The sequence below is a fragment of the Paramormyrops kingsleyae genome, chromosome 11 (assembly GCF_048594095.1).
Source record: "Paramormyrops kingsleyae isolate MSU_618 chromosome 11, PKINGS_0.4, whole genome shotgun sequence".
Classification (NCBI taxonomy): Eukaryota; Metazoa; Chordata; class Actinopteri; order Osteoglossiformes; family Mormyridae; genus Paramormyrops; species Paramormyrops kingsleyae.
The window spans coordinates 28,971,799-28,985,282 of NC_132807.1; the positions used below are offsets into that span (position 1 = coordinate 28,971,799).

Genomic DNA, 13,484 nt, shown 5'->3' on the forward strand with positions numbered 1-13,484 from the left:
CTCCGCGAGCCGGCCCTCGCTCGCGTCCCCGCGGCCCCGGCTTTGCTAAATTGGCAGCAATGGCTGAGATTCATCACACACCCGGGGGTCAAATCTCAGATAGCGCCAGCGGGGATTCGTAAGCGTGTGTTACCGAAGATTACTGTCGAGAGGAGAACGCCGGCTCGTTAAGGCGGGAGCTGGAGCAGATGGAAAATGGACTGTGGCACTGCTCGCTGGGGTGGGGGGGGGGGGGGTTGCGTGGACCTGCAGGGCTCCCTCAAACCCTACCCATCAGTTTCTGCTGCCTTTACCTGAATCCCTCTTTTCATTAATTCTTTACTCCATCCCTCCATTCTGCACTTCTCAGGCTTCCTCCACCTCCATCTGTTACCCAGTATTGCTTCATTTCTCTCCTCCTCCCCCTATTGCTCTCCATGTTCACCTCTCGCTTCTCCGCTCAGACTGCTCTTTCAGTCTCTCCCTCCCTGCCTCTCTCTTGTGCTCTTTCTCTTGCTTTCTTTCTTTCTGTGGCCCTCTATCTCCGTCCTGCTGTTCTTTGTCTGTCTGGCTCTGCCTCCTACTGACTCCTCCCCCTTTCAATCTCCACCCTCCTGCACAGTGAAGATGGAGGAGCTGCAGACTATTAAGCGGGAGCTGACACTGATCAAGGTGCAGATAGACGGCCTCCTGGATAGCCTGGACAGGATGGATCAGCAGCGGCGGGACCGCACAGGTATCTGTGAAAAGGGCCTCTGTCTCCCCCTAGTGGTGATCAGAGGCTACTGTCCAGCCCTGATCTGGTATGTGTGACCCCATACCATAACAATGCCTTGCACACTAGGGAGTGTGGCCTGCTTTGCCTAAATGGATGAATAAAAATGACGTGACTGATCCTCCCCATCATTTAAAGTCACACTCACACCTAGGAGCATGCACACCATCAACCTGGCATCGTCTGGATGACTGGCAATCAATGCTCCCATAGAAGCCAGACGCTTCATTTTCAGCTGCCCGTAGGCAGTTTGACCTAACACACACTTTCTCTGCCTCCCCTGAGCTGCTACAAACATACCGGACATCGATAAGGCACCTGCAAAGAATTTCAAAGTATGAATGTGAAGACTAGAACTTCAGGAGATCACTGAAACGATGTACACCAAACTGCACTCAGCAAACCCTAAGTTCTCATCAGCACTGAGGTTATTAAGTGAAAGAACCACCAGGGTCCCCGTGATTTATTGGACCGTACGTTGTGGAAGTGCAAGCAGATTGTTTTGGTTATGGTTGTTAATGCTGAGGGATGCTGACAATTACCATTGTGATTATTGCTGTTGTTATTCAACAAATGAGTGAAGGCAGGAAGGACTTCTGTGCTTGATGTGACGCTACAACATTAGCTAGCAAGACTTTTCTGTTCCTGGGCAGTTGTACATGAGGGGTGTGGGATGGCACAGGAGGTTTGCGTGGTTGTACTGGAGGTGCATGTAGTTGTACTGGAGGCGTGTGTGGTTGTACAGGAGGTGTGTGGTTGTACAGGAGGTGTGTGTAGTTGTTCAGGAGGTGTGTGTTGTTGTACAGGAGGCGTGTGTAGTTGTACTGGAGGTGTGTGTAGTTGTACAGAAGGTGTGTGTAGTTGTACAGGAGGTGTGTGCAGTTGTTCAGGAGGTGTGTGGTTGTACTGGAGGTGTGTGTAGTTGTACAGAAGGTGTGTGTAGTTGTACAGGAGGTGTGTGCAGTTGTTCAGGAGGTGTGTGTGGTTGTACTGGAGGCATGTGTAGTTGTACAGGAGGTGTGTGTAGTTGTACTGGAGGCGTGTGTGGTTGTTCAGGAGGCGTGTGTGGTTGTACAGGAGGTGTGTGTAGTTGTACTGGAGGCGTGTGTGGTTGTTTAGGAGGCGTGTGTGGTTGTACAGGAGGCGTGTGTGGTTGTACAGGAGGTGTGTGTAGTTATACTGGAGGCATGTGTGGTTGTTCAGGAGGCGTGTGTGGTTGTACAGGTGTGTGTGGTTGTACAAGAGGTGTGTGTGGTTGTACTGGAGGCATGTGTGGTTGTACAGGAGGCGTGTGTGGTTGTACAGGAGGCGTGTGTGGTTGTACAGGAGGCGTGTGTAGTTGTACAGGAGGCGTGTGTGGTTGTTCAGGAGGTGTGTGTAGTTGTACTGGCGGCATGTGTAGTTGTACAGGAGGTGTGTGCAGTTGTACAGAAGGTGTGTGTAGTTGTACTGGAAGCGTGTGTGGTTGTTCAGGAGGTGTGTGTGGTTGTTCAGGAGGTGTGTGTAGTTGTACTGGCGGCATGTGTGGTTGTACAGGAGGTGTGTGCAGTTGTACAGAAGGTGTGTGTAGTTGTACTGGAAGCGTGTGTGGTTGTTCAGGAGATGTGTGTGGTTGTACAGGAGGTGTGTGTAGTTGTACTGGCGGCGTGTGTGGTTGTACAGGAGGTGTGTGCAGTTGTACAGGAGGTGTGTGTAGTTGTACTGGCGGCATGTGTGGTTGTACAGGAGGTGTGTGCAGTTGTACAGAAGGTGTGTGTAGTTGTACTGGAAGCGTGTGTAGTTGTTCAGGAGGTGTGTGTGGTTGTACAGGAGGTGTGTGCAGTTGTACAGGAGGCGTGTGTAGTTGTACAGAAGGTGTGTGTAGTTGTACTGGAAGCGTGTGTAGTTGTTCAGGAGGTGTGTGCGGTTGTACAGGAGGTGTGTGCAGTTGTACAGAAGGTGTGTGTAGTTGTACTGGAAGCGTGTGTAGTTGTTCAGGAGGTGTGTGTGGTTGTACAGGAGGTGTGTGCAGTTGTACAGGAGGCGTGTGTAGTTGTTCAGGAGGTGTGTGCGGTTGTACAGGAGGTGTGTGCCGTTGTACAGGAGGCGTGTGTAGTTGTTCAGGAGGTGTGTGTAGTTGTACTGGAAGCGTGTGTAGTTGTTCGGGAGGTGTGTTTAGTTGTACAGGAGGCATGTGTAGTTGTTCGGGAGGTGTGTGTAGTTGTACAGGAGGTGTGTGTAGTTGTACTGGCGGCATGTGTGGTTGTACAGAAGGTGTGTGTAGTTGTACAGGAGGTGTGTGTAGTTGTACTGGAGGCGTGTGTGGTTGTTCAGGAGGTGTGTGTAGTTGTACAGGAGGCGTGTGTAGTTGTACAGCAGGTGTGTGTAGTTGTACTGGCGGCATGTGTGGTTGTACAGGAGGTGTGTGCAGTTGTACAGAAGGTGTGTGTAGTTGTACTGGAGGCGTGTGTGGTTGTTCAGGAGGTGTGTGTGGTTGTACTGGAGGCGTGTGTGGTTGTTCAGGAGGTGTGTGGGGTTGTACAGGAGGCGTGTGTAGTTGTACTGGAGGCGTGTGTGGTTGTTCAGGAGGTGTGTGCAGTTGTACAGAAGGTGTGTGTAGTTGTACTGGAGGCGTGTGTAGTTGTTCAGGAGGTGTGTGCAGTTGTACAGAAGGTGTGTGTAGTTGTACTGGCGGCATGTGTGGTTGTACAGGAGGTGTGTGCAGTTGTACAGAAGGTGTGTGTAGTTGTACTGGAAGCGTGTGTAGTTGTTCAGGAGGTGTGTGTGGTTGTACAGGAGGTGTGTTCAGTTATATAAGAGATGTGTGGTTGTACAGGAGGAGTACATACTTGTGTTATACTAGACATGCGGAGTTAATATGAAGAGCACTCTGTTATACAGGAAGTGACATAGCCATAAGGCACGTGTAGGATGAGGGCATTCTCCTGCTGCCCTCCTGTAATGGATGCCCGGGCTGTTTGTTTCCAGGGTCACCCCCAACCAGGGATGGCAGTCTGTCAGGGTCCCCATATCACGGTGTGGCCAGCAGCCCAGACCACTCCCCCAGCCACAGCCCCCGCCGTCGGGCCCGAAGAGATCGGGTTGGAGGGGAGAGCCCCGAGCTTGGGGAGGCCAGCGACGACGACAACCACCTGGTAACCGTAATAAACACTAGCGCCCCCCTGGTGGGAAAGTGCACCACACCCTCACCACTCTTCACTACAGTCACACTACTAAAATCAACCAATACCACAGGCAGAGTAGTGGTGAGTAACGTGGAGGCACATCCTGAAGTTTAATGATTAGAGCCCGAGGCTCTTGCCTGGGGAGGTGCTTTATTTAAACTTGTTTATTTGGGTAAACAGTTGTACATGTTTTACATTAGAGTGCCGGTTAGTTAACACTTTTTCAGTCCGATGCGCTTGGAATGCTTCATGCGGTCTGTTCAGGAAAGTACAGGCTGTACACACACAGAGGGCTAATGGGACTGGTGCCGCTGGGTTTCCGGCCTGGATCTCCGAGATAAGCCCAGCAAAGCAAACAGCCGTGCGGGAAATTGTACCTGAATTGGGTTTGAAAGCTGAGGACCTGGAGCTGCACACATTCACGGGGTGTCGAGCGCCGTGCGGCGTCCCAGTGAAACAGACGTGACTTTGGATCTGGTCCGATTTACACTCCCACACAGGAACGGGGGGGGGGGGGGATGGGAAACCAATGGCTGAAAACATTTTCTTGTCAGTTTGCAGAGATTTATATATAGATTAATATAGACCGTTATTATTTCGCAAAACCCTGAGGACCTAATTATCTATAATTACCCTGGAGTGTGTCCCTACCTGGGTGACACATTAAGTGCTTTCTCTCCCCTTCTCTTGGCATTCGCAACAAAACCAGAGCATCAATTACCAGGTAGCACAGCGGAGGCCTGCGCCCCCTCTCCCGCCAACACAGCGTCGCATTGTTCGGCGACAGGTCTCACATGGGGCCGGGAACGGCACACCACAGGGCCCCCCCTCGTTACGCCTCCCTCGCTCTTCCCATCACCTGTCTGGCCCTCTTTGCCACCCCCCACCCCCCTTTGTCTCTACTTGTTTATTCCTGCACTCGCCTTGCTCAGCGTCCTGAGTGTGAGCTGGAAGACTGCCCCCTAATGGGGGGTAGTGCATCCTACAGGTTAATTCTGAAACACTCACGGGTAGCTGCAGATGGAACAGGTCACCATTCTAATTAAGGGACAGGTGAGAGGCAGGAGGAGAGCTACAGCTGGACAAATGCTAGAAATTGCGTTTTTGGCCACTGAGGGTTCTGGTGAGGTACAGTTGTGACTCAGTAAACTGACAATGTAACACCTGCAACCCACCAACTTCATAAGGTTTGTGCGTGTGTCATGTGCGCCTGTGCAGTAATTATGTCCGTTCCTCACACAGATGAATCCCCACAGTTCTGACCTGGAAGACGACATCTGAGAGCGACAGCTGAGGTACGGCATCTGCGGGGAGCCCAGCTCTCCCATTAACATTCTAATAAAAATGTGTGTGTGCTACATCCAAAGTCCGGAAAATCAGCGCCCCCCCCCCCCACACTGTTATCAGTAATTTGGCTCTCAGCAACACAGCTTCATTGTCACTGGGTTTTCCAATTTAACAGGAGCCTGGTGACAGAAGGGGGTGCTATGCATGGGAGGGGAGAGGCCGCCGCCAGTCCAGCAGTTGCCATGGAAACAGTCATCTCCAGTCCCGCCCACCCTCATCCTCACAGCACTCAGCGCTAACCAGTGTTCGTCTGTAGAATCCCTCCTGGTTTCCCTCAAGCCGATTCCATTTGCAGCAGGCTCACGCAGGCCTGCCGCCATCACACACTTAGATCCGGCTTTCCTGCATTTTTACAGGCACCTTTGCGGATGTCATTATTTTACCTTCTTAGCTCGGTCGCCGTTTTCCTGCCCACCAAAAAAAAAAAGTATATTTTAGCTGTCATGGAAATGGAAGCTTATCTAGAGGAATGTGCTTCATATCAGCCTGACAGCTTCGCTCCAGGGAGACGCACACCAAACACACGCACGATGGTGTCCTCAGAGAGATCTCCATCTGCAGATAGTAATTATCCTCCACAATGTGAAAGTTAAAGCATACTAAATGGTTTATTATCAGTTTCTTCTAAGTTATGCCAGCAGTGCGTGTAATAAATGCTCTTACTGGAGAATCATACAGCGGATCGATTAAATTGTTTGAGGTGAATTCGGACTCGACCGTCATATGTCTGTGTTTCTGTTGTTTTTTGTGGTAAAAGGCCTGACTGAGACTTTGGCAGAATTTAGCGACAGGCGTTAAGGGTGGACTCTTGTGTGGGGGGGGGCTTGTCTTCTCCACAGCTCATAGTCCCACTCGCCTTTATCCGTGCTGCGTTCCCACGGTAATTCAGCCAGAAAAGCCCAGGTCAATATGACAGAAACTGTCAACACATTGTTATCAGGCAATAATTAATTGCACATCCCTCGCGAAGCGGGTGGGGGCGGTGGTGGGCGGGAGACTGGATCCCGCCGGTGCTGAGATTGCCTCCCCATTTGACAAGGCTGTATGCAGGATGGTGAGCTGCTTGTTGACAGTGCCCCCTGCCTGTGCTCGCTGAAACTGACTTGAAGCTGTAAAAGCCTTGCATACATTTCATGTGGGTGGATCCTGCTGATTTCAAAGTTGTAGTCATAAAGAAGACCCTCCAACATGCTGGGTATGGCCTCTGTCAAAATTCTTGACTCCTGGTGACATCCTTAATGGCTTTGTACAGTGTGCCATGTAGCTTCCATACTTACTGATCCCGTATCTGTCCACCAGGCTGTTCATGGCATTGTTTTTACTGACTATTTTCTCAGATAATGATAAATACACTGCAGTCATTTAATAATGCAAGGTTTCAACTGCCCAGACAAACAAAAGTAAAAGAAAGTTACATAACATAGAATGTGGTTTGCTTCCCTGTTCCAGCCATCGATTGGTGGCTCATTGTGACATCACAGGCCTGTACCACCCTTTGTCCTCTAACACTTCCATCTCCTGAGATATCATTTGCCTCTGCCTTTGCATGAGTGTTCTGTCAGTCAAAGACAGAGGGACGGAGTGTCCACTAATTGCAATGGTGATGGGAAGGTCTTCTTCACGGCACATCCTGACCTTCTCTCAGGGGTTGAATCCTGCCCCCCCCCCCCCATGCCTGTTAAAAAACCCAACCATGGCACAGGCTACAAAAACAGGTGCGTGTCTGTGTGTGTCTGTGTGTGTGCGAGCAAACAAGAGCCATATTAAAAATGGTCACAGGCTTAGTTGCTAGAAAGGTTATTGTAGAGTTTATTATTATCTTGATTATTGTCAGTGTAATTAAGTTAATCAAAGCATGGCTCATTTAGCAAGCAGCAGTTGTCAAAAGTGGCACGAATAAGACTGACTCTTTTCAGCCCGTGAGGTTTAGCCATCAAGACCCCAGTCCCCCAGTGTAAACATATAATAACAGTCAAACCTGTTCCCCTTCCATGTATTGACTGCTGTGGGCTGGATCACTAATGGGGTTAGTGTGTAATACTGTGTAATATTGTAAACTTTCTTGTATCTTGTCAGCTCAGTCTGATTTTACCCAGCATTTGTTTTGGGGTTTATTTGTTATTTTCAATGCCATTTTTTTTGTTATAAATACTTCCTGTGCTGTTTTTTGTAGATTATTTGTCTTGTTTTATTTTCTCTGCCTTCATACAAGCTGAGTGGGAACAAGTACATTGTAACGGTAGTAAAATATTTTCATATTGATTATATCTGACTCCGGCTGTTCTTATTTCAGTCCTGATTAAGGTACTGCGCTACGACACCATATCAAAGCAGAAGAGACTGTCCGCGTATGAAATTACTTACAGTCTGAGTTTCGCTTCAGTCACTTACTGTTAATGAAGTTCTGCCCCAAAACAAGGAGGCATCCGACGTATGTGAGATTCCAACCAACAACCCTGGCCACGATGTAACGCTAGAGGACATAATATTTCCTAAAAAAAAATACAAATAAAAAAGTGGCACTTTACTCTCGGCTTGTCGTCAAAACATATAGAAGCCAACAAATTTCTTGCTGTCAGTTACGAACACTGTGAATTTAAATTACGTCACTTTATTTTAGTCCATTATTTACGTTTTATGCCTAGTGATTTTATGCAGTTTCCCAGGACATTTTATCAAGAATCTCACTGAGGACATTCTGCTTAAAACCTCAAAACAGAGCATACTTTATCGTGAACAAGGAATGCTGATAGACATTTGATCCATTGTTTGAGAACACAGCAGGAATATATTGTCACCGACGTATAAAAATCACCATAAGCCATTCTTGATAATGCACAAAATGTCAAAAAACGTATTCGATTTTCTCATTTTATCATCTTAGCAGCATGGTAGGCATGTTTTATCACATTAAACTGTTCCTGTATAATGTAAATAAAAACACTGAAAGCCGCTGGCTGGGCTTGGGCAACTCGCGTGCTCCCGCGATGAGGTGACAGCATTCACACGCGGACTGGGTACACGGGGCACCGGCATTCCTCCGTCACAAGGCTGGTCAGTCCAAGGGCATAACTTTGGTTTGGGTTGACACTCATTTAATTGGGTCCAGGGGGTTACAACACATAATTTACACCGATGGGTCATATACAGTGCTGCTTGAAAGTATGTGAACCCCATGAGCAATTTAGATGTGTCTGTTGTTTTACCGTGATTTTCTTATTTTATCATCACCAGTTTTTATGTCTGAAATGTCAGGTATATGTTTATCAATTGCATGTACTTGTTTAGTGGGACTTGTTTAAGTAGCCCAAAAACTACATGAAACATGGAATTAGTGTATGTGCACAAGTAAGTGAACGTTAAGTCAAGCAGGTAACAGACTCAGGTGAAACACATTTGGGTGCTTAATTAATCATTTAAGTAGACCAATGAAATGAGACATCCTTGGAAAAGGGTTTGGCCTGCACTAATTAAAAGAGAGAGGAAACCAACCAAACCACTGTGGTCCCGTACAAATCAACAATGCCAAGAGGAAAGGAGATACCCGAGGACATGAAGAAGAGGGTAGTGACAGCCCATCAGTCTGGGGAGGGCTATACGACCAGCTCCAAAAGATTCCAGCTCCATCCATCCACTGTAAGACAGATCATTTACAAATGGAGGGCCTTCAACATGACAGCAACTTTGCCTAGAAGTGGATGCCCATCAAAAATATCACCCAGAAGCACCAGAAAAATAATAAATCAGGTAAAGGTCAACCCACACATCACCTCGAGAGAGTTGCAGACCTCTCTGGCAGCATCTGGGACAAATGTGCATGCGTCTACAATCAGACGAAAATTGAATAGCCCTGACATTCATGGGAGGGTTGCTAGAAGGAAGCCTCTGCTCTCAAAAAAGAACAAAGCTGCTCGTTTCAACTTTGCCAGAGAACACTTGGACAAACCAGAGGCCTTCTGGAAGTCCATTCTCTGGACAGACGAGTCCAAAATAGAATTATTTGCTCACAATCAAAACCGACATGTTTGGAGAAAAGCCAACACGGCATATGAAGAAAAGAACCTCCTCCCAACAGTGAAGTATGGTGGTGGAAATGTGAAGGTCTGGGGCTGCTTTTCTGCTTCTGGACCTGGACGACTCCATATTATCCAAGGAACCATGAATTCTTTGGCATATCAACAAATTCTTGACCAAAATCTCCTGCCATCAGTCAGAGAGTTGAAGCTGGGACGAAAATGGATTATGCAACAAGACAATGACCCAAAGCATTCCAGCAAAACTACAAAGGAATGGCTTCAGAGAAAGAGGATTCGCACTCTGGATTGGCCCAGTCAAAGTTCGGACCTTAACCCAATTGAAATGTTGTGGCGAGACCTGAAGAAGTTGGTACATGCCAGATGTCCCTCCAACCTCTCTCAACTGGCTGAGTTCTGCAAGGAGGAGTGGGCAAAAATCCCCATAAGCAGATGTGAGAGACTGGTTAGTGGTTACAGGAGACGTTTGGTTGAAGTAATGGCTGCAAAAGGAGGAGCCACAAGCTACTAATACAAGGGCACATGTAAAATTTTCAGTTTTTGTGAAATAAACCACCTTTGTTGAATTAAATAATGAAAATATATCTCTTTTTGTGCGTATGTCCATTATTTGGAAGGTGTGCTTTACAAATTGGGATTTGGGTGTATGTGTAATAAGGTTATTTTAATGTTTTTTACAAAAACAGTGACCATGTTTGGAGGGTTCACATACTTTCAAGCAGCACTGTATATATATATAGCCTATGTGTGACATAGGCCCCCGCCTTCGCCGCCAACTTCTGAGGGGGCACCGACTTAGCCAGCAAAGTTGTTTTCCTCTCGGGCGGGGGCCGCCGGCAGTGATGCGATGCTGCTCTTGGGCGCAAAGTCAAATATTTTGTGTGATGGATTACTTAACGTATATATATATATATATATATATATATATAACAATAGGCTATTAGGCTATAAGAAGTATCTGTTTTCTGGCTCCATTGGAAGTTTGCAGACCATTCAGAGATTTAAAAAGGGTTTAAAGTGTTTTTTAAAAAAATAATAAAAAAAAAAACCTTTACGGGTAATGGTCTAGACTGGATTGATTTGAATATTAAATTTATCCCTTTATTTTTATTCCTTTACTAGAGGCAAGGTTTAATCCTGTTTGAAACTTCGTTAACAATTATTGGTTGTTTATGCTGAGAGTGGCGTATCTTGGACTATGGCCAGAAGGTCGAACTTTTGTAAGTACAAACTCCGTATCTGAGAAGATAAAGGCCATTCACCTGAGAAAACAGCATAATCTCCCTTTTCAGGCTATTTTAAAGAAATATCTTACAACTGCTTATACTGGTCAGGGTCGCGTGGATTATTATCTTACAATATATACATATATATTATGTGATTAATGTGTTCTCGTTGGCTAAATGGAAATTGTCATATGGTACAACAAAAGACGCGTGTGTTTGCGAAAGTGGACTGGGAAGGACAACAGCATCTGACATTGTTGATTGAGATTTGAGTCTTCGTCCGATATTTGAAGTAACACGTTGCAATCCCTGCCTTTATAGGCCAGTTCAGCTACTAATTGTCATTACGTCGAAGGCCGTGTGCATGAGTTCAAACCGATTAAAACGCATAAAGGATCACATTCTGTCTGAAAATCAGGTACTGTTTTTCCACTTTCCCGTTTTATCACCGATGCAGTAAATGATTTTGAGATTATTAATTACATCATCTTTAATGTAAAACATACATATCATATGTTTATTATTTTAATTTTATTTATTTGTATCTATAACGAAATGCATGTACCTGCGTCTTCTTAAGCCGAATCATTTAGACTATCTGAAAGACACGTATTAGCGCTAATTTACGCAATACGTGACGTTGTCGCCAGCTGCTCTGTATAGGGGAATTTACACCATATTTGCGTAATTCCCTTGGGTTTCCGACAAGAATATAATTTTATTTTGACAAGAGAATAATAGTGAAATAATGTTCCTATGTGTTTTCATATTATATCCATCCCCGTGATTTTATTCATATTGCAAATGACGTGGCCAACCCCATATTTCAGTAGGCCTAATTAAAAGTTTTTGAGGAAACACTTGATTCCTTTTTTAATTTAAAACTTCAGGGTAGATAACGAACGCCCTGCACGCAAACACCGCGGAAATCCTAGCGTCATTCAACCTTTCCTCGCGCGCCCTTTAAGTACTGTACACCATAACTTCGGTCTTCTGTTTTAGCCGCCAAATCTGGCTTCTCTCTGCGCACATTAATATTAAGTAATTGATCAAATGTACTGCCCTCACTAATTTGTTACAGGGCCATTTTGGTTTTTACAAGTGCAAAATTATGTAATTATGCTTGTGCTCGCGCGCCCACACAAACACATGTTTTATTTATATGCATATTTCCAAATATTTAACAACTGATACAAAAAACCCACACAATTTTAAAGAAAGATGTGAATTAAGGTCAACTGTGCTACCACAGGTGATTTTATAAGTAATTCTTTGTCTGACCCTTGAAGGGTTGGACGGTATTCATTAATCTTGCTTCCATGCCCCCACCCAGTGCTCAGGAATGGCCACTCCTGAGGGCAGCCCACTCACCACCCATGTGCTGAACACTGCAGAGGGCGTCCCAGGGTCCCATATGGCCCTCAGCCTGCACCGCCTAGACACCGGCCTGGCAGTCTGGAGCCTTCTGTCCATGGGGTAGGAGAGTATGATGAGGAAGGCTCTCGCCATGAGTCACGCAGCCAACAGCTTGGGAACTATCCTTATTATTTGGCACAGGCCAATTGTTTTTAGATGAATTACAAACATGATTTCACAGCAGAAACAGTCCTGGGAAAACTGAGACTTCAGATCCTGAGGTGGATGGTATTCCTGTGCAGTGTCAGACACGGACTTGTGAAACAGACTCTCTGCCGTGTGGCTTAACTTTCTACTGTTATTTGTTCCCATTTTGTTAAAACTGACCATAAATGTCAGCAAATGCATTCTCACCATCACGAGTTTTCCACAGTTCTAATATCACTAAGAAACAGACCGGGTTCCTCTGTTCCCAAGCGCCCAATAACCTTGGGTTCAATTAAGATATGAATCGGGTATATTAGATATTATATAATAGATATATATAATAGATATTATATATTAGATATAAATTTTCAAGATTGTATGTAAGACAGTGACAGTGAAATGTCCCCCTGGCAAATATTGCCGATGGAGGGTGTGATGTTGCCACCAGGTTATTGAAAAGTGGCACATAAAACATCAAATGGGGGCATTTCCATTTTTTAGGGTAAAAGCAGCACCCATCCCCAACCCCCCACCCCCAACACATGCCTGGAGACAACATTCATCTCGGTCTGCTGGCTGCACCAGTGTCTCGGGTTAAAAGCTGCACTTTGCTGCAGTAACTCTACAGGTGTGTAATTGCAGAATCACCAACGATGACGGCCGCTGCACAGGACTCATCACCAGAGAGGCTTTCACACCGGGGATGTACAAGATGCGCTTTGAGACTGGAGAGTACTGGGAGCACCGGGGACAAAAGTGTTTCTATCCATATGTTGAGGTGAGTGGGAGGCCCCACAAAGCCAGTGTTTGTATGAACCTTTAATGAAATTATATAAGGGCTCAAGCTGTCACAGGTTAAGTTAAAGCAGAAGAGGTCCAGGTTACATGACATTTTTGTGACGTTTTACCTCGCTTCTGGTCTGTGTTTTTTTTTTTCCCCAGGTTGTCTTCACCATAACTGATTCTACAAAGAAGTTCCATGTGCCTCTACTTCTGAGCTGCTTCTCTTACACCACCTACAGGGGGAGTTAGAGAGTACATTGGCTCCCTTAACCTCTCTCTCTCTATATATATAGTATGAGCAACAAACGAGAATGAATTAATTAAAAGGGCAGACATGGATAGTTACATGTAGAAACAGTGATATGTAATGTCTCCATAACCAAGCATAATTTAATGCTTGATTAATACTGGGACAATTTTATTGTTATTACAAGATTTTATATATCTGGAGTGTTTTGTCTCATTTGGCATTTAATAACTAATTAAATTAATTAAAGATTAATTGTCCTGAATTATTAATTGTCCTGAATTCTTGAATAAAATACAGTCTGATATATATGCTTAGTTAATTGTATTTGTTTTCTTTACAAATATAGTGTACTGACTTGCAATG

General features: G+C 45.6%; 2 protein-coding genes across 3 annotated transcripts in view; both read left to right on the plus strand.

Moving 5' to 3' along the window:
* Positions 1 to 7,530, plus strand: part of LOC111832741 (RNA-binding Raly-like protein) — a 48,752-nt gene extending 41,222 nt beyond the window's left edge. The window contains exons 5-8 of the mRNA XM_023790410.2: positions 602 to 715; positions 3,722 to 3,888; positions 5,161 to 5,213; positions 5,381 to 7,530. Of these exons, the coding sequence (XP_023646178.1) occupies positions 602 to 715; positions 3,722 to 3,888; positions 5,161 to 5,199 (320 nt within the window). The 3' untranslated portion in view covers positions 5,200 to 5,213; positions 5,381 to 7,530. The remainder of the gene's footprint in view (positions 1 to 601; positions 716 to 3,721; positions 3,889 to 5,160; positions 5,214 to 5,380) is intronic.
* Positions 7,531 to 10,449: 2,919 nt separating this feature from the next.
* uraha (urate (5-hydroxyiso-) hydrolase a) lies at positions 10,450 to 13,427 on the plus strand. 2 transcript variants are annotated; one of them, XM_023790413.2, is made up of 5 exons: positions 10,450 to 10,519; positions 10,847 to 10,943; positions 11,859 to 12,001; positions 12,731 to 12,866; positions 13,031 to 13,427. In XM_023790413.2, exons 2-5 carry the CDS (start codon positions 10,890 to 10,892, stop codon positions 13,118 to 13,120), a joined length of 423 nt encoding a protein of 140 aa, XP_023646181.1. In that variant the 5' UTR covers positions 10,450 to 10,519; positions 10,847 to 10,889; the 3' UTR covers positions 13,121 to 13,427. The 2 variants fall into 2 exon arrangements, with proteins under 2 accessions (XP_023646181.1, XP_023646182.1); XM_023790414.2 differs by lacking the exon at positions 10,450 to 10,519 and adding an exon at positions 10,540 to 10,628.
* Positions 13,428 to 13,484: the final 57 nt, after the last annotated feature.

Coding starts and splice junctions, on each gene's coding strand:
- uraha (XM_023790413.2), top strand. CDS start 10,890: ATGAGTTCAAACCGATTAAAACGCATAAAGGATCACATTCTGTCTGAA. Junction 12,002..12,730: donor TGGAGCCTTCTGTCCATGGG/GTAGGAGAGTAT, acceptor GTGTAATTGCAG/AATCACCAACGATGACGGCC. Junction 12,867..13,030: donor GTTTCTATCCATATGTTGAG/GTGAGTGGGAGG, acceptor TTTTTTCCCCAG/GTTGTCTTCACCATAACTGA.